The 22,054-nt window shown below is 44.0% G+C and overlaps 1 protein-coding gene and 2 non-coding genes across 3 annotated transcripts in view; all 3 read right to left on the reverse strand.

Annotated features, from left to right (window-relative positions):
- Positions 1-20,660, reverse strand: part of LOC144673438 (uncharacterized) — a 39,878-nt gene extending 19,218 nt beyond the window's left edge. Inside the window, exons 1-2 of the mRNA XM_078535276.1 lie at positions 20,314-20,660; positions 17,325-18,131 (exon numbers count right to left, since the gene is read on the reverse strand). Coding sequence (XP_078391402.1) covers positions 17,325-18,022 — 698 coding nt within the window. The 5' untranslated portion in view covers positions 18,023-18,131; positions 20,314-20,660. The remainder of the gene's footprint in view (positions 1-17,324; positions 18,132-20,313) is intronic.
- trnai-uau (transfer RNA isoleucine (anticodon UAU)) lies at positions 253-347 on the reverse strand. Its single transcript has 2 exons — positions 310-347; positions 253-288 (listed from the first exon to the last, which is right to left on the reverse strand). It is a non-coding gene; the product is annotated as a tRNA-Ile (tRNA).
- Positions 3,473-3,545, reverse strand: trnat-ugu (transfer RNA threonine (anticodon UGU)). Its single transcript has one exon. It is a non-coding gene; the product is annotated as a tRNA-Thr (tRNA).
- Positions 20,661-22,054: the final 1,394 nt, after the last annotated feature.

Raw genomic sequence — 22,054 nt, forward strand, 5'->3', positions numbered from 1 at the left:
GGAACTGCAACGCCTTTCCCTTTAAACATGGTTTTCCAGAAGTTTTTAGTCAAATAGAACAAGTTTCAAGCATGGGAGAGATGGTAAATAAGTCGCTGTTGGTTTTGCAGAATTCTTGTACACCCCTGTACCGGGGGCGGGGGTTCGCTTATGCTCTGTCATTGCAGGTCTATTGCATTGAAAACTGTGCTATTAATTCCGGAATCTCCAATGCAAATGTGGTTTCACATGTAGTAGCTCCAGCAAAACTTCTGCTGCAGGTGAGGCTCGAACTCACAACCTCGGCATAGCCCGCTAACTGCACTGCTTTATAAATACCACGCGCTAACCGATTGCACCACTGGAGCGCACGCAGACCGCTCCATTTGGCCTGGTTACATTTGTCACAGATCACTGGGGTCAGGTATGATTCCTAGATGGTAGATTAGTCAATGTGATCTCAATAAAGTTTAATGATATTGTCTGAACTGTAATATATTTTGTATAAAATAAAATGCCGACAATGGGTCAGAGAAACTTTGTTAATTTTCACACACTGAGCATGGACACTGCTGAAGGTCCTGCGCCTCTTTCAATATTGTTTTTCTTAACTCCGAGTTTTCAAAAGGGAATTGGACAAATATTTGAAATGGAGAAGCTGCTGGGTTATGAAGAACGAGAAAGATATTGGGACTAACTGGGCATCTCTTTGTAAAAAGCTGGCGAGGGCACGATGGGTCCCAATGAGCTGTGAACTTTTACGATTCCATTGTTCGATCAATTTCTCTCCGGTGTTCCTAAATATCCCAGCCCAATCCGATTTCTGCAAAGCATAACCCAGAACTACTGCATCACGACACAGTTTGAAATTCTATACAAGTCCCTCTGGCTAATTCGCTGCGCTGGGTTTCTGTTGTGTCAGCCATGATCTTATTGAATGGCGGAGCAGCACCAAAAAGCTGAATGGCCGCAGTTCCTCTGACCCGGGCTGAATGGCCTCAAGATTGTCACCTTGGTTCTGATTTTATGGAACTGTGAGGGGCTCGAGCGACAAAATGGTCTGTTCCTGCTGCTGTTTGTTATGTTCTTATTCAGCACCAGTACCACTCAAGGCAATGGTTACTATCATATTGCCAGCAGTAGCGTGTTTGAGTGGTCCAAGGCGCTGGATTTAAACTGCAGCCTCGATCCATTCGTGGATTTGAATCTCATCACTGCCAAAGTTTCAGGTGGTTCGTCCTTTCAGACGTTTCATCAAATCCCTTAGGATAGGCTCGGGGCATTTGACACATGACGTGGTTCATCTTGCTAGGAAGAACAAGGGAGGCTGTAGAAATTGAAGGATGAGTGGGAATTGGTGGGGCTGAATGCTCTCAGTCTCTGCTGTAACCATTCCATGGTTTTACACGAACAACATTTACACCAGAGTACGGTCTCCAGTCATGGCTGAGTGATTAAGGCGATGGATTGGAACTCCACGGGGATCTGCCCCCACAGGTTCGCGTCCTGCCGATTGCACTGCTCAGTGTTCTGTCCTTTTGGAACCTCCAGGATTAGTTATTGGCTAAATGGAGTCAGAACCTTCCACACACTCCCATCTGTTTTTCCTGTTTCACTTCTGTGTTCCTTCTTTCCTGTTCATCCATAAGCATTCACAGAATCTGCAGTCAGAAATGAAATAAATCTGAGTTAAATTGGTGACATCCTTGCTTTCTGAGAGTTTGCCTCTCCTCAGAACTCTGTCACTCTCGGTGTTAATGTGTGTGTGTCAATGTGGTTCAGTTCCCCGAGGGGTGAACACATTTTTACCATCGCAAAACTGTATTCACTTGTATTATATATCTTCGTGGTGAATGGTACAGAGAATAACAACAGGTGTAAAAGTTGCAAGAGGAGATTGACGCTTTCTGTGTTTATTTAAGTGGAGACTGCTTATTGATTCAGTGTCCATACGCTACACAGCGGAGGAAGATTGACATTTTCACTGAGCAACATTTGAACAGACAGTGGATTCACTCGATGTGATGGCGTATTCCAGTTCGGTATATGCAATCAGATAATCAATTTCTATTCGTTGCTTTGAACCCAATCTTTCTAATAGGTTGGATGTTATGCACATGTTTCCCCCATTTTCTCGCTTTATTTGAAATGAATATTCATAAATCTATTTGCGTGGGAACTTACTGATTAACAGCAGAAGTGGCAAAGTTTGGACAAGATTTCCTTCAAGCCAAAGGGCACAAAGCAGAACTACGTCAGTGATATAAGTAGAAGCAGGAAGAGAAGGAATCTATTTGACCCGACGTGGTTTCAAACCATTAAACCTTCAGTTGGAAGCTAATTTCGTTCAAAAAGTATGCTATAAAAACACCCCAATGGTTCAGATTCGCTCATTTCACCTCCTGGCTTCCATTCCCTGTCTCGATGTTGTGCAAAATGTCGTAACCAGCATCCAATTTATGGTTTGGAAAAGAGTAATATTAAACTTGAAACCTTCATTCTGTTTCTCCTTTCACATTTGCTGTCAGGCCTGCTGAGAAATTCCAGCACTTTCTGTTTTTATTATAACATGAATTACTGTCTTTATCATGCACATGATCACAAGAAATAGGAGCAGGAGTAGACAACATGGCCCATCGAACCTGCTCCATCATTCAGTTCAATCATGGCTGATCTTGGGCTTCAACTTCATTATCCTGCCCGTTCCCCATATCCTTTAATTCCCCGAGAGAGCAGAAACCTGTCCATCCCAGCCTTAAATGTATTCAATGATGGAGCATCCACAACTCTCTGGGTAGAGAATTCAAAGATTCACAACCCTTTGGGTGAAGTAATTACTCCTCATCTCAGCCCTAAATTATCGGCCCTTTACCCCGAGACTGTGCCCCAGTGTTTTAGACTCCCTGACCAGTGGAAACAATCTCTGTGTCCACCCGATCAAGCCCCCTCAGAATTTTGTAGGTTTCAATGAGATTGCCTTTCATTCTTCTAAGCTCCAGAGAATAGAAGCCCAATTTATTCAGCCTCTCATCATAGGACAACCATTTCATCCCAGAGACCAATTTAGTGAACCTTCTCTGTACCGTCTCCACTGACAGTATATCCTTTTATAAATGTGGATATGAAAACAGCACACGGGATTCTCGATGCCGTCTCACCAAAACCCTTCGTTAAAGACTTCTTTATTCTTGCTCTCCAATCCCCTTGTAATAAAGGCCAATATGCCATTGGGCTTCGTAACTTCTTGCTGCCCCTGCATGCTAACTTTCTATATTTCTTGTAGAAGCACACTCTTTGAACATCAGCACATTCACTTTCTCACATTTTAGAAGCATTCTGCTGTTCTAATGTTTACAACAGAGAACATATTCGCACCTGCCTACATTATATTCCATCTGACATCTTGTTGCCCACTCAAATCACTTTCCGATATCTTTTTGCAGTGCTCTCCTCAAAGGTTACCTTGCCACCAAATTTCATAAATTTTAGCTATAGGCCCCAGTGAGAATTGAACTCACGACCACTGGTTTACAAGACCAGTGCTCTAACCACTGAGCTATGGAGCCACTTGCTGCATCCTACCGACAGCAAACCTCCTAGTGGAACGAGGAACAGGAACAGTTCTGCATGGATGATATTTGATCGACCTGGAAATGTCTGAGATGGAGAACAGAGAATTAAAAGATGCGACATGAAAACGGCAGAATTTGATGTGTGTCACTTGCTTTCACTGATGAATGTCTGCCGTGCTAATGTGGTAATGATTTTACTGCCGACTGTTTACACTGACACAAATATCACTCCCGACCAATCAATTGCAACTGCTCTTTGAAAGCAGCGCGCCAGGCCGAATGGCCTTTTTCTTTGCTGTAACTGTCTGTAATTTTATGTCTCCCAGCATCATTTCCCAGTCATTCCGACATTTTATTACATTCTATGGGAATGTACTTTCTTACATCCTCGCTTTTGAAGTCAAGACACTGAGCAAACTCAAAGTTTTTCTTGAATTGCAGCACAGGGTTTGGAACCAGAACAGTTGAACGACACTTTATTGGTGCCAATCCTTCACTGCAGCTCACCCCTTAAAAACAGTGGCTGTCATTGCCCGAAGATATCATTTATGATAAAATTCTGTAGCAGAAACTTATATCTGGTGAAAGTATCTGAAAAAGGGGAAATGCGGCGGAGATAAAGCACGTTACAAGGGTTATAGACAGCTTTCCTCGTGATTTATAGATGAGAATTCGGCCCTTTCACCGCCGTGGCCCGGACTCGATTCCCGGCCAGGCAATGAAGGTTTATTGATCTGGTACAAACTGTTAAAACAGGCCTGATTTACTTATTGATTGAAAACCGAAACGCACAACAGCTCCGCCCGAATCAGTGGAGTGAGAGTTGAAGTTTCACGTCAGAGCTGCAAATATCACACGTGGAACAGCTTCGAGAAGAAATACAGTTCCTCATGTCCGAGGGGTATCAGTTTGAACTTTTTGCATTTACACATTCATTCTCTCGATGTGTCCATTGCCTTAACCACTCGACCACAAGGACTCGGTGTCTGTTTAAATGTTGCCCAGTGAAAATTTCAATCACCCTCCTCTTTATAGCGTGCAGACACTTAGTAGCTGAATAGTCTCCACCCAAAACTGCAGAAACAAAATTCCTCTTGAACCTTTTAAACATGTTTTTATTTTCTCTCTACGATTTTAATATGAAGCCACAAAACTAAGGTGAATAAAGTGTGGGTGGTGAAAATGAGGAACTGAAGCACATTGACACACAAAGCGGAACACACACTGACATGTTCACCGAGAGTGACAGTGGCCGAAGGAGAGTCAAACACCCAGAAAGAAAGGATGTCACCAAACCGGCTCAGTTTTGTTCCATTTCCGTCTGCAGATTTCGCAAATCCTTGCAGATGAATGGAAATAAGAAAGCGCGGGAGTTTTGTTTGATTCTATTTATCCGACAACTAATCCTGTTGGCACTGGTTAAAATCGGGAACAACGAGAACCACAGTCAGCAAACCAACATTGGGAAAACCCCGATGGATGTCAGAAACATCGCCCTCAACTCTCGTCCACGACGAACAGCAATTCCTTGGGTAAAACATGTTCATATTAAACCAGAGGCGGCTATAAAGTAAGTCTTTCGGCCTGTCGTATCTGTGCTGGCTCTCAGGAAGAGCAACTAAACCAATTCCACACACCCGCCTTTCCTCCACACTAATTTCTACTTACATTGTCTCTCCTCGTTCACCCTGTCAAAATAAACCCGCCCCACTCCCCCTATTAAACTGGACTTGTCTCTTGCTCACACAAATGGAATTCCTAATGTGCCCGAAAGTGGGAAGCAGCTGAAAATTTGGGAGCGGCGGGAGTCGGGCCCACTCCTCCAGAGACTGGAACCTGAATCCAGCTCTCCAGTTTATAGAGCAAATGGAATTAGATTGTAGACAGCAGCTCAGAAATAATGATGACCTGCTTGATCAGAATAAAGTTATTTTGTAATTCGATATGAAATCAGTTGCATAAATAATGATTGTATCGAAAACTGTATGAGGAATCCTAGTCCAACTCTTCATGTCATTGGGTCAGGGAAACTTTGTTAACTAAGGCAAACTGTGCATGGATTCTGCAGAAGCTCCTTCTTCAAGCGAGAAATGGACAATGATTGAAAGGGGGAAAACTCAGGTTTAAGTAAAGAGAGAAGGAATTTGAGACGAATTGGTTAGCTCTTTAAAAATAGCTGGCACAGATACGATGGGGTGAATGGCTTCACGTTGTAGTAAAAACAGGAAATGCTAGAAAAACTCAACAGGTCTGACAACACCTGTGGAGAGAGAAGCAGAGTTAATGCTTCGAGTCGGCATGACTCTGAAGAAGAGACATACGGACTCAGAATGTTACCTCAGCTTCTCTCTCCATAGATGTTGCCAGACCTGCTGAGTTTTTCCCAGCATTTTCAGTTTTTATTTCAGATTTCCAGCATCTACCATCAATCTTAGGTCCTCTTATTGCGCTGTGCCATTTGATGATGACATTGTTGATCAGTCTGTCTCCAGCATTCCTAATGAGAACAGCCGAATTCCATTTCTTCAAAACAAAGACCCAAAGTGCTGCTGCATGACGTCACCGTTTAACATTCCAGACAGCTCCATTGGGATCTTTACAGCGCAGGGTTTGTGCAGGGCAGTGGGGGTCATGATCATTTCACATGTGACAGAGCAGCGGTTTGAAGCCGGGCAAGAGCATTATCCAAACGTGCTCATTTAAGTGTGAGTGAATGTTCAGTAATTTACATTTGTTGTTAAAATGAACACATGGGTTCAAACCCTGCCGCCTGAAGATTTATCATTTTAAATAGGAGAAAACCCACCCAAACACACCCGTGTTTTCTTATTCATTTGTCAGCATTCAGGAAATGGCGTATTGGCATTGTCACTGGGCTAGAAACACAGAGATAAAAGCAAAATACTGTGGATGCGGAAAATCTGAAGTGAAAACAGAAAATGCTGAAAAAAGTTCAGCATGTCTGGCAATATTTCTGGAGAGAGAAACAGAGTTAATGTTTCAATTCCATGTGACTCTTCTTTGGAGTTCTTTGAAAGCAGCACACAGGGCCGAATAGCCTCTTTCTTTGATGTAACTTTCTATAATTTGATATTTCCCAACACCACTTCTTTCACAGTCATTCTGTCATTTTATAATCCACTCTTGCGAGTGGGTTCAAAGCTCAGCTACGTGCACAAGACTGGAAGGAGTTTGCGACTGTGGATAATCGGCACTCTGCACATTCCTGTAATCAATATCTGGGAGAATCAGGAAGATGAGATCTCAGATTATCTTTACCATGTAATCTGCAAACTCATTCTTTCTAAAATTCCTTGGGTCCCGCATTCTCTGTCCCTGCTTTCCAGGGAAAGCTTGTGTTCATGAACTGACTGTGTCTGCATCGAGCAGCTAATTGACCTGGGAGCTGGATGGGCAGAGGGAGCTGGAGATGAGGCAGGGGCAGAAGCAGAAACAGATGCGACATGAAAGTGTTTAGAATTGGATGCGAGTCAGTTGCTTTCAGTGATGAATGTTTGCCGTGTGTTCCCTTGTCAGTTTCACAGGAGCCGCAGTGATGAGGTTGTTGGTTTTGGAAATTGACAGTTACACATGAGTAGCTTGTGGGGCTATTTCACCTCACTGTCAATTTCATGTCCCAGCTCACAGAAACCGTTGTTGTCATTGACTGAAGAATTCATTCCATTTAAAATGGAAACATCGATAAAAGCAATGTCAATAAATCAAACTGAAAAATAATCTTGGCGGTTTCCCTTGTGGTCTAGTGGTCAGGATTTGGCGCTTTCACTGCCGCGGCCTGGGTTCGGTTCCTGGTCAGGAAATGCAAATTTATTGATCTTGTGAAATTGCCAGAATGAGTATTAATTACTTATTGATTGATAACATTTAGCAGCTCCACCAGAATCAGTTGAAGTTTAGCCTCAGAGCTGGAAATATCACACTTGGACTAGGTCAGGAACAAAGACAGGAGCGGAGTGAAAGAAGGACAAGAGAAGGGCTGTTTGAAAAGCTCTGACCTTAGGGATGGTGGTGCCAGGCAAAATATGGGTGGCAGAAGGACAAATTTTGGTCCCTACGTTTGCATTGACAAAGATATCACTCCTGATGGGTCAATCACAACTGCTCTTTAAACGCAGCACATCAGCTCATCGAGGCCGAATGGCGTCTTTCTATTCTGTAACTTTCTATCATTTTATGTTTCCCAACAGCATGGGTGCTTCTTTCACAGTCATTCTGCCATTTTATAACCCAGTCTAGCGAGATGTACTTTCTAACCTTCCATTCGGCTCTTTTGAAACCAAAATATGGAGCAAATTCAGCGAGTTTTCTTCTCATTTCTAGCACGGGATTTGTCACGAGACTAAGTGAATGACACATTAATGGTGCCAATCCTTCACTGGAGCTCACCCTGTCCATTAGCCTGTTATGTACCTTCTTGCAGTACATCTGCTGAACAATATGAGCTGATCACAGCTCTGCTTTCTTCACATTGAAATCCAATGTGAAAATATAAACAATTTCAAAGCTGAACAACGTACACAAGAGTGGAAGGAGAGTGTAGCGGTGGATAATCGGCACTGTGCACATTCCTGTAATCAGTACCTGGGATAATCAGGAAATTCCTGGTGTCTCTTTGCCCTGTTATCTGTAAACCGATCACGTTGTGTTTTATGTTCACACGAACTGACTGAGTTTGTTTAAGCAGCTCCTGAAAGAGCAGAGGGAGCAGGAGATGAGGCAGAAAGAGATGTGACGTGAATTGCTTTGAAATTTTTGTGCATCAAATGCTTTCAGTGGTGAATATCGGTCATGTGCAAATTTCACAAGAACTGCAGTGATGAGGTTGGTGAATTATTTGTTTGGAAGAAACTGCGCCCGACGTGGGGCGAACCCAAGGCCCTGGCATTCCCAGCCTTCGCTCTACCGACTGAGCTGGACACAAAGTTAAAACCAGGAATAATGAGAAGCGGGAAACCCCAATGGATTTTGACTCCATCACCTTAACCACTTGGCCACGACGATTGGCTCTATGCACAGATTAGTGTCGTTGGTATAAAATCACAGGCGGCTGCAGCAGTGGAGGAGGACATTCGGCCCATTGTGTAAATTCCACCTTATGGAAGAGGAATTCAGCTAATTCAACAGCCCTGCCGTTTCTCTACAGCCATTTATATTTTTATTGTCTCTCCTCGTTCCTCCTGTTAAAGTGAAACCCCGCAAACACCTGCTTTAACTGTGAGCTGGCACTTTTTCGACCAATAGGGCAATTTCAGCAGCATTGGGGTTAGAAACCACGCCTCAATAAAGAATGAGACCTTAAATCAGCACCTACGACCGCTCAGCTGCGATACCGAGCTCAGGATGCTACAGCCCATTGCATTGTCTGGTATTTCTACTCAAAGAGAACAGAAGCAAAGCAGCAGCGACATGTCACAAGGCCCCACAAGCCTCCTCTGTCACTCCATAAGATCATGGCGGATCCCCAGTCCCAAGACCCGATCCTGAGAACCCTTTATTCCCTTAAGAGTCCAAAAATCAGGAGAATTTTAGGATGTTTTTGCTTCCAAAGATCCGAAAGTTCTGTGGACATCTGGTTGAAATCAACAATAATAAGAAGCACAGTCGGTAAGATTGGAACTTTCCTGGGGAAACCCCAGTGGATTTTAAAAGCATTGTTTTCACCACTCGGACACGATGATTGACCAAGGATGCAATGCTTTCCATTTAATCATCAATGCATCATTCACAGCTTCCGCTTCTCAGCTGCACCTCCTTCCAAACATTGTGATCCATTTTCCTCAGGATTTGATTCTGGATTTAATATTTATCTGCTTTGTGTCCTCATTTTGAAATCAGATTCACTTCAATATCCAACAGAAATTGAATTGCAAACCTGACGGACAAACAATGGAAAACAAGTCACTCGGTAACTCAAATCCCATGGTGCTGATTTTCAGATTCCCAACAGTCAGCTTTTCAATAAAATGAAGGAATTTTACATTGAAAACATTTAGAAAGTTTGTGTGAATTTATTTGTGACTCACTAACTCGGGTATTGTGTCAATGCTGCTCGGAGGTTTAGTGATGGGGATATAATCTACCTGCATTTTCATGAGCCTGTGCTCGGTGTATTGGGAGGTTTGGCTCGGGTTGGAGCATCTTGTGTCCCAGGGATGGGCAGTAACCCGTTGATTGAAGCTGCAGTCGCCGCTTTCTGCTGGCAGCGGGTGATTGGAAAGAGCGGGGACGGAATATTGCTGCTTTTCTGCTTTTCCCTGTCTCACTCACTGTGCAGCTGAGAAAGAGGGAATAATTTATGGGCTTGGTTGAATCGAATAACTTTATAAATTTCCAATGGTTTAGATATCGGTACATGGTAGGGCTAATTGTTGTCTTATTACATTTGAAATGGATATTCGAGAAAAGCCATTTGCCTGGGAACTCACTTGGATAACAGTCGAACTGACAACATTTTGGAAATCTTTCCTTTCAGTGCAAGTATCTAATACCAGCCTGGAACTGTGTGACGATGAATGCCAGTGAGGGGAAAACAGTGTAAGCTTCGTCCATGGGTGGTCTCGAAACACCAACCTTTCCGTTAACAGCCAAACGCACTGACCAATTGCACCACAGAGACTGATATGGTTTTAACCTAGGGTGTTAGCTAGTTAAAGCTTCAGATTTCTGCTACCGGAATGACAATTGTTCTCTATCAGTTTACCTCTTCCAAGATAAAGTTTGGGACATTCCTTATGGCTACATGGAAACAGTCTGATCCCACCCACTGCAGGCACATCCATGTCACCGGGAACCAGCTCTCCTTTGAGCCTTTGCGTGTCTTGTCTGTTCCCAAGTATTCTGATTGTCCCGAAGCCAATATTAGGTTTGAATTCCTGATGTGCAGAATCCTTTCAATGTCTCAGATCAGTTAATTTCACTGATAACATCAGAGTCAATGTTCCAGCGTCTTAAAGAAGGGAAAGGTGCCTTGACTGTCTCTGGTCAGTCGGACAGTTCACACTTCATTCGCCTTGGATTCCATTCCTCAAAGGGGATTTTCTTTTTCTTCTTGAGTTCCCAGACCACATCTGGCAGCATCTTTGGATCGAGAGGCATAATGCAGTGCCGTTCTGATGAAAGCCATGTTTCTCTCTCCACAGATGCTACCAGATCTGCTGAGAATTCCAGTGTTTTCTGTTTTTATTTCAGATAGCCAGCATCTGCATTATTTTGCTTTTCTTTACCTGATTAGTGAAACATATGAGGTACTGAGGGTACTTGACAGGGCGGATGTGGAGTGGATGTTACCCCTTGTGGAAGAATCTAGAACTAAAGATAGCTGTTTAAAAATAAGGGGTCACCCATTTAAAATGGAGATGAGGCGAATTTCTTTTTCCTCAGAGGGTCGTAAGTCTTTGGAACTCTCTTCCTGAAAAGGCTGTGGAAGCAGAGTCTTTGAATATTTTTAAGGCAGAGGTGGATATATTCTTGGTAAGCAAGGGGGTGATTGGTTATCGGGGATAGGTGGGGTACAGGTTTCAGGTTACTATCAGATCAGCCATGATCATATTGAATGACGGAGCAGGCTTTAGGGGCCTGATGGCCTACTCCTGCTCCTTGTTCTTTTGTAGTGCTAAGAATGTGGATCCCATTAGCAGTAGATTTCGAGATCCATGTCTGAGCTGAAAACGTAGAGGTAAACAAACACTGTAAACAGATTGTTCACCAGCTGCAAAAGGAAAGGGATTCGCTCCATCATCCCATTTACTGACACAGCAACACTGTCTCACTGTTGGGAGACCATTCAGATGCTTCAGGTGTGCAAAGGGCTTTATTCAGTTTGCCCACATGTCAACATTCCAACTTTAAAAGTTCAAAGGATTTGATCCATAATCAGAGCATTGCTACTGGCAAAACACGGTTTAAATGTTCGATTTGTAGGGGGAAAAAGTCACTAGCTCGTCCCATCTCCTGAGGCTGCACTGAGTTCAGATCTAACTGTAGGGGTTTGTTCTGCTGTTCATAACAGCCAGGAGAGAATTGTGGTGGAGCCTGGAGCAAAGTGGCCGTTGCATCAATTAATTTAACATTTTTATGTCTTGCCCCTATGGCACCGATCGTATTCTGATTGCAAGATGAAGACATTCTACAATTTGGTCTTTCAATGGCGGGGCGCTCACCCAGCTTTCACTGCGGGACAGAATGTGCCCTATCCTCACAACAGAAATTCTATGCGCATGCGCGTGCGCGTTTCCGAGTTTCCGGGCATGCGCATTGCTGTCTCTTTCATGAGCATGCGCAGTGCTGGTCTGTGACTGAAGCTGCTCAGAGCTGGTGAGGGAAAGTCGAGCGGAGCAAACTAACAGAGTTAGTGGGTGTGTGAGGAGGAATGGAGCCGGTGGAGTGGGCAGGGAGGCTTCATAAAGACACAGTGCAGGCCGCAGACCCCAAACAACAAGGTACCGGTCTTGTGTTTGCAGAGAACGGGCCGAAAAAGTCTGGATTTCTCCCTTCGCCAGGCCCGGGGTAACGGCCGCCATCTTTATAGGGGGCAATGTGCAGCAGGGCGCATGCGCGGTCATCCTGTTCCAGGTAGCAGGAGGAGACAGTGTTGTGCATTTCTATCCTGGACTGACAGGGATGGATTTTGGAAACTCCTTTTACAGGGGGTTAGAAGGGGAGAATTTACACACAGCAAACTCAAACCAAGGGAAATGTTTGTCCCTTCTCAGTTTCTAATCTTGGACTTACAGTAGTGGATTTTAAATTCCTTTTACAGCAGGGCTGTAGAACTGAACCCAGCCAGAGCAGAGGGAGATAGAAAACTGGGAGAGGAAAGAAATGGTGGAGTTTGCATGATGGGTCTGGATTTCTCATCACAGGAAGGAGAGCGTGTGTGGGACTGTGATTTACAGCTTTGGGTGGGGGGAGGGGAGGCGAGAGGAAGAAATATTCCGTAGCAAGTGGAATTGTCAATTATTAATTTCCATGCTGGACTGACAGTGATGACTTTTGTTAACTCCTTTTACAGGGTCTTAGGAGGGAAGGATTTTCAGATGCCAAACATCATCAAATATTAAGATTTGTAGATTGGAAACGCAAACCAAACATCACATCAACATCTGACTGAGTCACTCGATTCATCAGGACCTGAATATAATCGACCTTTCAATGTGGAAGGAGAAATGTTTGACTGTTCTTTCTGTGGGAAAAGATTTCAAACATCAGTGTGACTGGGAAAGCACTGAGACACACGCACCCGAGTGTGAGTGTTCCAGTGAACTCACTAAGGAAAGAGCTTTAACCAGTTACACAGCCTGAAAAATCATTGCACCATTCACAGTGGGGAGAAACTGTGTACGTGTTCTGTGTGTGGATGAGAAAATGTGAGAATGGTGTGAAGCTATTCAGTTATCCATCCCAGCTGGAAATTCATTGACGCACTCACATTGGGGCCAGCACCATGGTGGAAATGTGGGGACTGTGGGAAAGGATTCAATTATCCATCTCTGCTGAGAAGCCATCGACGTATTCACACTGGAGAGAAGCCATTCACCTGCTCCGTGTATGGCAAGGGATTTACTCAGTCATCCACTCTGCTGACACATCAGCGAGGTCACACTGGGGAGAGGCCCTTTAGCTGCACTTACTGTGGTAAGAGGTTCAGGTCTTCATCCCACCTGAGTGGACACCAGTGATTTCACACTGGGGAGAGGCCATTCACCTGCTCCATGTGTGGAAAGGGATTCACTGTGTCCTCCAACCTACTAAAACACCAGCAAATTCACACTGAGGAGAGACCGTTCAGCTGCAATTCCTGCGGAAAGAGGTTCAGGCATTCCTCTGACCTCACTGCACACCAGCGAGTTCACACTGGGGAGGAACCATTCACCTGCTCTGCGTGCGAGAAGGGATTCACTCAGTCAGCCAGTCTAAAGTCACACCAGCAAGTTCACTCTGGGGAGAAGCCATTCAGCTGCACTTCCTGTGGAAAAAGGTTCAGGTCTTCATCTAATCTTAAAGTACACAAGTGAGTTCACACTGGGGAGAGGCCATTCACCTGCTCCGAGTGTGGGAAGGGATTCACTCAGTCAGCCAACCTGCTGTCACACCAGCGAATTCACAAGTGACTGCAGGGATTGGATTTTGCTGTTATTGCTGCTGTTAGTCATATCCAGGACTGATTGTCAGATAGTATTAGCTTTGATTCTGCTGATATTAACACCCCTATAACTGGCTGGAGTTTAATTTTCTGGATCTGTCACTGATTATCTGAGCTGCAGTGTCCCTTTTTAAAAGCACCATCTGTGAATTTTCCACTTAATTTCAGAACTCTCAACAGGAACTCGATTACAATAAAATTATGGATTTTTACTTCAATCCTAAATTGACCTTTGGAGCAAAGTCTACAATTCATTGTCTGAGAGGTTCCACTGATTAACATCTCCAGTTAGAGAGTACTGATTAATCCTTGCTGACAATTCTTACTGACTTGTACATTCCACACAGAGACACCTCCATGATGAAATTAATTTATCAAGGAACATAAACAAAACAGTAAAATATTTAACAGGCACATCAGTAAAAGCTTCATCAGTCAACACTGATATTGCTGAATCTTGGAAGTCGCTGAGTTCAATCATTTCTGACCCAGCAGCAGCAACATTTGGGAAAGGTGGAACCCACAACAAAGACTGGCTTGAGACCTACTCAGCAGAGATGAATCTGTCATTGAAGCAAAAAGCAAAGCCTACTTGATTACAAAATAAACCCAACAGCTAGAGCACTGTGTAACTTGCATGTAGCTGAGACAGTCGTGTAAAAAACAGGGAGATACTGTGCAACTAAACACTGGATCAGCCCACATATAGAAATCCAAACTGCCTGTGACAATGGAAATCTACGTCCTGTGTATGATGGGATCAGGAGGGCGCTGGGTCTGACCATCACCAAATGGATGTTGAAGTTCTCACCCACAGAAGAAAACAGATGTCCCACTGGGTTGAAATTGCTGTGAGCTGTACTCCTGTGAGAAGGACATCTCCCAGTCTCTGTTTGACTCTCTCCTGCAGCTTCCTGTCATGGTTGAGTTGGATGAGGAACCCTCACCACTTGAGCCCGAAAAGGCCATTGATTGTTTAGCAAGCAGAAATACACCCGGCAAGGATGGAATTCGAGCTGAACTGCTCCAACCCAGAAAGTCCCATCAACTACCACAGCTTCATGACCTCCTCCTTCTCTGTTGGGAGGTAGGATCCATTCCACAGGACACGTGTGATTGAAGAATGATCACAATATACAAAAAGAAAGGTGACAGAGGAGATTGTCACATTTACAGGGACATCTCACTCCTCAGCATCACAGGGACGACCTTCACTAGGGTCAGGCTTAAAAGACTCCATCTCCTTGCAGACCGAGTGTATCCAGAAGCACAGTGAGTTTCTGTGCTGGCAGATCTACAGTGGACATGATCTTCTCCACACGCCAGCTACAAGAGAAGTTTCCAATTGGGATTGAATCTAAAATGCTGTCAGCTTCTGTGCTGAGGAAAGTGAAAGGTTATAATTACTGAGTGAAAGTGAACCTTTAAGTATGAATCACAATGAACTTGTATCATTATAAAAGGCATCGAAAAGTTGGATTCCCTGAAGATAAGCTTCAGCCTTGAGGTTATGATCTGGAGCTCACAAGCTGTGGGAAGCTCCACCCTCTTTAACTCTTTTCAGTCTCGGAAGGTTGAAGCTCCTTTTGCCTGTGAAAGTGAACTTTCAGTTTTATTTTTCCTCATTATTATTACCGTCATTTGGAAAGGTGCCTGAAGAAAGAAGAAAATAATAACATTTTTGAAAAGCTGAGAAAAATATCAAGACAATTGGAAAAGCAAAGATTGAAATGGGGTTTGGTTCATCCTTGATCTGAAAATGAAGTTACATAAAGTTGACACAAGTGTGCACATTTGAGAATGTTTCTTCAGCCCCTTTGCTAACAAGCTGAGAAGTTAACCCTTTCCACTGACAGCCTGGTGACAAATTAAACAAAAGGCTTTGATTTTTAAAGATTTGGCTTCATCCCGTTTGTTATCATCCAAGACAAAGTGTCTGAGAATGGGAGATATGGGAGTGATCTGCAATCTGATTGCAAGTATCTGTACTTGTGTCTCTGATCTACAAACACCATAATATGAGAGTATTAAATGGGACAATATAGTTCCTCCAGTGCTCCTGAATGAGATCGAATAGTAATTCATGGAATGATGTATTTAGAATAAAAGATAGAGAAAATCACACCACCAATTGGGAAATGGAATAATTCACTTGGGTATAATTCAATGGAATAGTTCAAATTGATATAAATGTACATTCTAGTGAAAGTCAGGGAAGTGTAAACATTTCTCTTGGTGATGTTTGTGTCCTTGCCTCTGTATTTAAAAGAAACTGAATTTGATAGTCTGGCCACTATCCAAGGCATCAGAACCAGGCAGGGGTAGATCAGCAAAGATCTTCAGACAGACACCCCATTGATATTTTGATAAGATCACCTGAAAGACCAAGAGTAGCTTGCATAGGTTGGCACATGCAGCATGGTATTGGGATATAGCGTGAGTGTGCAGATGTGATATGTTACATGTGGTGTAATTAACATGTGGAAATGCATGGTGACCCTGCACTGAAGAACAGGTCCCAGACATGCTCAGCTACTTGACAACAGAACAACATGGAGTGATTATTGTGGAAAATTGAATCAGACATTTTAAATCATCAAGACATTAACTCACACTCCATAGTGAAACTAATTATAAAACAATCAGCATTGAATTAAACACACTGGTACCGATCAGAGGGAGTAAAATTAAAGTGAAGAGGGAAGTAGAATCTGGAGTTAGAAAATATCCACAAGTTGGAGGCGGGTGAACAGAGAGATGGAGAATCTTTAAAGTCCGTACATGAACTTTTGTTTGAACCAGATGTATTTACAACATTCCAAAAATGTAGAATTGTGTGAGATGATGGGCAGGTGGGGAGGATGAATCTAAGTCGATAATTATCACATTTTATTCGAAAAGTTTTTACGTTTATTCTTGGTGGCAGCTCAAGGGTTTGTGTTGCTGATTCTGATCATTCTAGTAGCTTTAGTATGTTATCTACAGTTTGTCATCAAGAAATTAGGAAAACAAGCTCGGAACTTAGAAATAGTGAGGTTAGTCAGAAATCAGTTGTGAGAAGTCAGTAAGGATATTCCCTTCTCAAGGTGGGGAGGTCTGTAAGAAATTATTGTCTAATAACCTTATAAAATCTTCAGAAATGTATTGAATATTCTAGGAATAGCTCTCTATCTTTTGCATAGGAAGAATGAGGGGAGATGGGAGAGAAACTGGAGAAAGATGTGGGTTCAGGGCTCAGACAAGAGGAAACTTTAGAGACAGTTTGTCCGGTGGGTTAGTGAAAGGGAGGGAAGCAGCAGAGGCAGATGATGGGATTGTCCAAATCATAATGACAAAGAAGCTCCATGAACTCCTCACACTTATTGTTGGAGGTGAGGATGGAGGAGCCAGGGGAGAGGGAGAGCCCTTCCAAAGGAACTAACTTGTGTTAGAGATATTAAAAAGACTTGACACACGGTGAGTTGAACACAAAGCTGATTTATTTGACTTTAATCCAGAATATCAACCCCTATAACTGGGCTGTAGTTTATTAACATCAGCAGAAACAGCCCCAAATGAACATGGTTAGTCCTGGATGGAATTTGACAACAACATCCAATCACTGTAGTTACTTGTGAACCCGCTGGTGTCTCAGCAGGTGGGATGCCTGAGTGAATCCCTTCCCACACTCGGAGCAGGTGAATGGTCTCTCCCCAGTGTGAACTCGCTGATGTGTCAGCAAGTGGGATGACTGAGTGAATTCCTTCCCACATTCTGAGCAGGTGAATGGCCTCTCCCCAGTGTGACTGCGCTGGTGTTCAGTGAGGTGAGATGACCACCTGAACCCAGTCCCGCACTGAGAGCACCTGAACGGTCTTTCGTCAGTGTGAAGACGTTGATGAGACATCAGATTCCCAGAACTTATGCAGCACTTCCCACAGTCTGGACATTTAAAAGGTCTCTCCTCAGTGTGAACTCGCTGGTGTGTCAGCAGGTTGGATGAATCCGTAAATCCCTTCCCACACTCAGAGCAGGTGAAAGGTCTCTCCCCAGTGTGAACTCGCTTGTGAGTCAACAGGTGGGACAACTGAGTGAATCCCTTCCAACACTCGGAGCAGGTGAACGGCCTCTCTCCAGTGTGACTGCGCCGATGAGTTTCCAGCAGGGAAGGGTAATTGAATCCCTTCCCACAGTCCCCACATTTCCACGGTTTCTCCCTGTTGTGACTGCATTTATGTTTTGACAGGTCAGATGATCGGCTGAACCCTCGTCCGCACACAGAACACGTGTACGGTTTCTCCCCACTGTGAACGGTGCTTTTTCCTTCCATGTTCAAAATCCAGTGATATTCAGGTTACGATAGAATGGGTGACTCCATCAAATTCTGAAGTGATGTTTGGTTTCAGTTGCCTGAAAATAAATCCTCCCCTTCTAATAACCTGTGAAATTGATTTAAAACAGAACAAAGGGAGTGAGAGAGAACCCACAAAAACACAAAGGCAGGTTGTGAAATTGAGCTGAATGAATCTGGGAATTTGTGGGGTCGGCACTAGGAAAAAGCGACCATGCAAACTGCTGGATTGTCATAAAAACCCAACTGGTTCACTAATGTTCTTCAGGGAAGGGAACCTGCCACCCAGTCTGGGGCTACACAAGACTCTGGCCCACAAGGGAGGAGAGGGAGAGAGAGGTGGGAGGGGCAGGGGGTGAAGGGATATCTACAACACAAGAACTTTGACAAAATTTCCAGAAACCTCAACCTCCACCCCCTGGAAGGACCAGGGTAGATGTATGCGAACACCATCACCTCCAAGTTCCCCTGCAAGTCACACACCATCCTGACTTGTCTGACATCCAGTACTAAATCAGCAGAAAGTTCCTCCATTTAATTACTGGGAAGACTGAAGCCATTGTCTTCAGTCCCAGCTAAAAACTCCACTCCCTAGACACCGACTCCATCCCTCTCCCTGACTGACTGAGACTGAACCAGACTGTTGATAGGAATAGCAGTAGGCCATTCAGCCCGTCAAACCTGCTCCACCGTTCAATCCGATCAATGTCTTTTTCCCCACACTGTCCCCATATCCCTTTATGTAATTGCTAAGCCTGTCATCCATTCCATTGTTCCCTCTAGACTCAACTCCTGGTCGGCCTCCCACATTCAGCACCCCTGTAATCCAGAACTCTGCTTACTCGCACCAAGTCTTGTTTACCCATCACCCCCGTTCTCACTGACTTACAAAGGCTCTGGGTTAAGGAGAACCTAGATTTTAAATTTCTCATCCTTAGTTTAAATTCGTGCAAGGTCTTTCCTTCCCTATCTCTGTAATCTCCTCCAGCCTCACAACCCTCCGAGATATCTACACTTCTCGAATTCCGACCTCATCAGCATTCCTGATTTTAACTGCTCCACCTTTAGTGTCTCCCCCTTCAGCTGCCAAGGCCACAAGCTCTGGAATTTACCCCCTAAACCTCTCCACTTCTCTTTCCTCCTTTAAGATACTCCTTAAAACCTACCTCTTTTAGTAGACCTTTGTTCATCTGCCCTGATATCTCTTCATGTGGCTTGGTGTCAGATGTTGCTTTCTAACACTCCTGTGAAACATCTTAGAGCGTTCTATCACACAACAGAATTAATTAATTAGTGTTTCAGGGTGGGCAGTATGTGATGGTCAAGAGAAGCTCAGAACGGAAGAGAAATTGACTAAAGCACAGGAAAAACAATTCCTGACTCTGAAAGATACTGTGGGAAGATAAAGCTGGGAAGCCAGCAGCACATGGTCAGGGGATGGGCAGCAGTGGAAACCTCATTTAGACAGAGTTGGCAGAAGTTACAGTAGAGTATGAAACATAGTTAAAACACACCCAGTATTAGAGGCAGGGGAGGTTAGACAATGGTAGAGAGATGATCAGGAAGGGCAGAGGTAAAACAGGACAATAGGTGGACATGGATTCAGATCCACAGTAAAGGAGTCACACCAGCTCCAGTGCCATTGAAATCTCACAGATAACAGAGTACAACACTTGTAGATGATTACTCAAAAATATTAACCTCTGAAACTATTTCACTCATTCCAACTTTAGACTCTCCTTCTGGAGCCTGCGACTGGAAAGAAAACAGAAGCACTGGAGTCAGAGAAAAATCTCCCAGTTGAGGAAATACCCGGGGAGCGGGGTGATGTCACCGTGAATTGTCGATGTGTGATGATGTCACTGTGTAATTGTTGATGTGCGATGATGTCACAGACATGGACACAAGAACATCTGGGTCTGTGCAAACCAGTGATCACCACACATTATGAAGGATGTGAGGGTCCTTGAGGGACTGCAGAGTAGATTTGCCAGAATAGTTTGAGGGGTGAGGGATTTTAATTGTAAGGTTAGGTTCGGGAAACTGGGGTTTTCCTCCTTGGTGTAAAGGAGATTGAGGGGAGATTTGATAGAGGTGTACAAGATTATGAAAGGTATGTATAGGGTAGTTAAATAAAATCTTTTCCCATTAGTTGATTATAAAAGGATTAAGGGACAGAGATTTAAGATTTTAGGCAAGATCCACAAGGGGGATGTGAGGAAGAGATTTTTTACCCGGTGACTGGTAGTGACCTGGAACTCAATGCTTACATTCAAAGGCTGGTTATATTAAGGTGCTGAGGAATCAAGTGACTTTCAGATGTTGATGTGCTGTTTGGTTTGAGTTTCTCATCTCCCTTGAGTTTCCCCTCTTCTTCTAAAATCCTGTAAATGGAGTACACAAGATCCATCACTGTCAGTCCAGGACAGAAATTCTGAAAGGGTTCTCTTGGTTTGAGTTTGCTGTGTGTAAATCCTCCCCTTCTAACCCCCTGTAAAAGGAGTTTCCAAAATCCATCCCTGTTCGTCCAGGATAGAAATTCACAACATTCCCTCCTCCTGCTACCTGGACCAGGATGACCGCGCATGCGCCCTGCTGCACATTGCCCCCTATAAAGATGGCGGCCGTTACCCCGGGCCTGACGAAGGGAGATATCCAGAATTTTTCGGCCCGTTCTCTGTAAACACAAGACCGGTACCTTGTTATGTCTGCGGCCTGCACTGTGTCTTTATGAAGCCTCCCTGCCCACTCCGCTGGCTCCATTCCTCCTCACACACCCACTAACTCTGTTAATTTGCTCCGCTCGACATTCCCGCACCGCTCTGAGCAGCTTCACTCACAGACCAGCTTCACTCACAGACCAGCACTACGCATGCTCATGAAACAGGCCGTAATGCGCATGCTTCAAACACACAAAAACACACACACACGCGCGCGCAGAGTAACGCGCATGTGCAGGAAGCTGCTTTAATGCGGATAGGGCACATTCTTCCCCGCAGCGAATGCTGGGTGACCACCCCGTCATTCAAAGGTGATAATGTGCAACAGAAACATATGTCCTGTAATCAGAATACGATGCCAAGGGGACAAGATATAAAATCCTTGAATCAATCGATGCAGTGACCAAATTGCTTTGGTCTCCACCATAATTCTCTCCTGGAGGTATTGAACAGCAGAACAAAGCCCTACAGTTAGACCTGAACTCAGTGGAGTCTCAGCAGTTGGAGTGAGCTGGTGCCTTTTTTTCGCTCCCAAACATGGAACATTAAATGCCTCTTGCCAGTAGCAATGTCCTGACTGTGGATGAAACTCTTTTAACTTTTCAAGTTGGGGTGTTAACATGTGGGCAAACTGAATAAAGCCCTTTGTACTCATGAAGTATCTGAATGGCCTCGCACCAATGAGACTGTGTTGCTGTGTCGGTAAAAGGGATGATGAGTGAATCCCTTTCCATTTACAGCTGGTGAATGGTCTGTTTACAGATTGAGTTTACCTATATGTTTTCAGCTCAGACATGGATCTCGAAATCTGCTGGTAATGGGTTCGTCCATAACAACAAGGAGCAGTAGTCGGTCAATCGGCCCCTCAAGCCTGCTACACCATTCAATAAGATCGTGGCTGATCTGAAAGTAACCCGAAATCTATATCGTGCCTACCCCCGATAATGTATCACCCGCTTGCTTACTAAGAATATATCCACCTCTGTTTTAAAAATATTCAAAGACTTTGCTTCCACAATCTTTTCAGGAAAGGAGTTCCAAAGACTCACTGCCCTCTGAGAGAAAAAAAAACTTTGCTTCAGCTCCGTTTTAAACCGGTGACCTTTTATTTTTAAACAGCAATCCCTAGTTCTAGATTCTCCCACAAGAGGCAACATCCTCTCCACATTAACCCTGTCAAGTGCCCTCAGGATCTTATATGTTTCACTAAGGATTTAGAGCAACGCAAAATACTGCAGATGCTGGCTATCTCAAATAAAAACAGAAAATACTGGAATTCTCAGCAAATTTG

Source organism: Cetorhinus maximus, unplaced genomic scaffold, assembly GCF_964194155.1.
Source record: "Cetorhinus maximus unplaced genomic scaffold, sCetMax3.hap1.1 HAP1_SCAFFOLD_366, whole genome shotgun sequence".
Taxonomy (NCBI): Eukaryota; Metazoa; Chordata; class Chondrichthyes; order Lamniformes; family Cetorhinidae; genus Cetorhinus; species Cetorhinus maximus.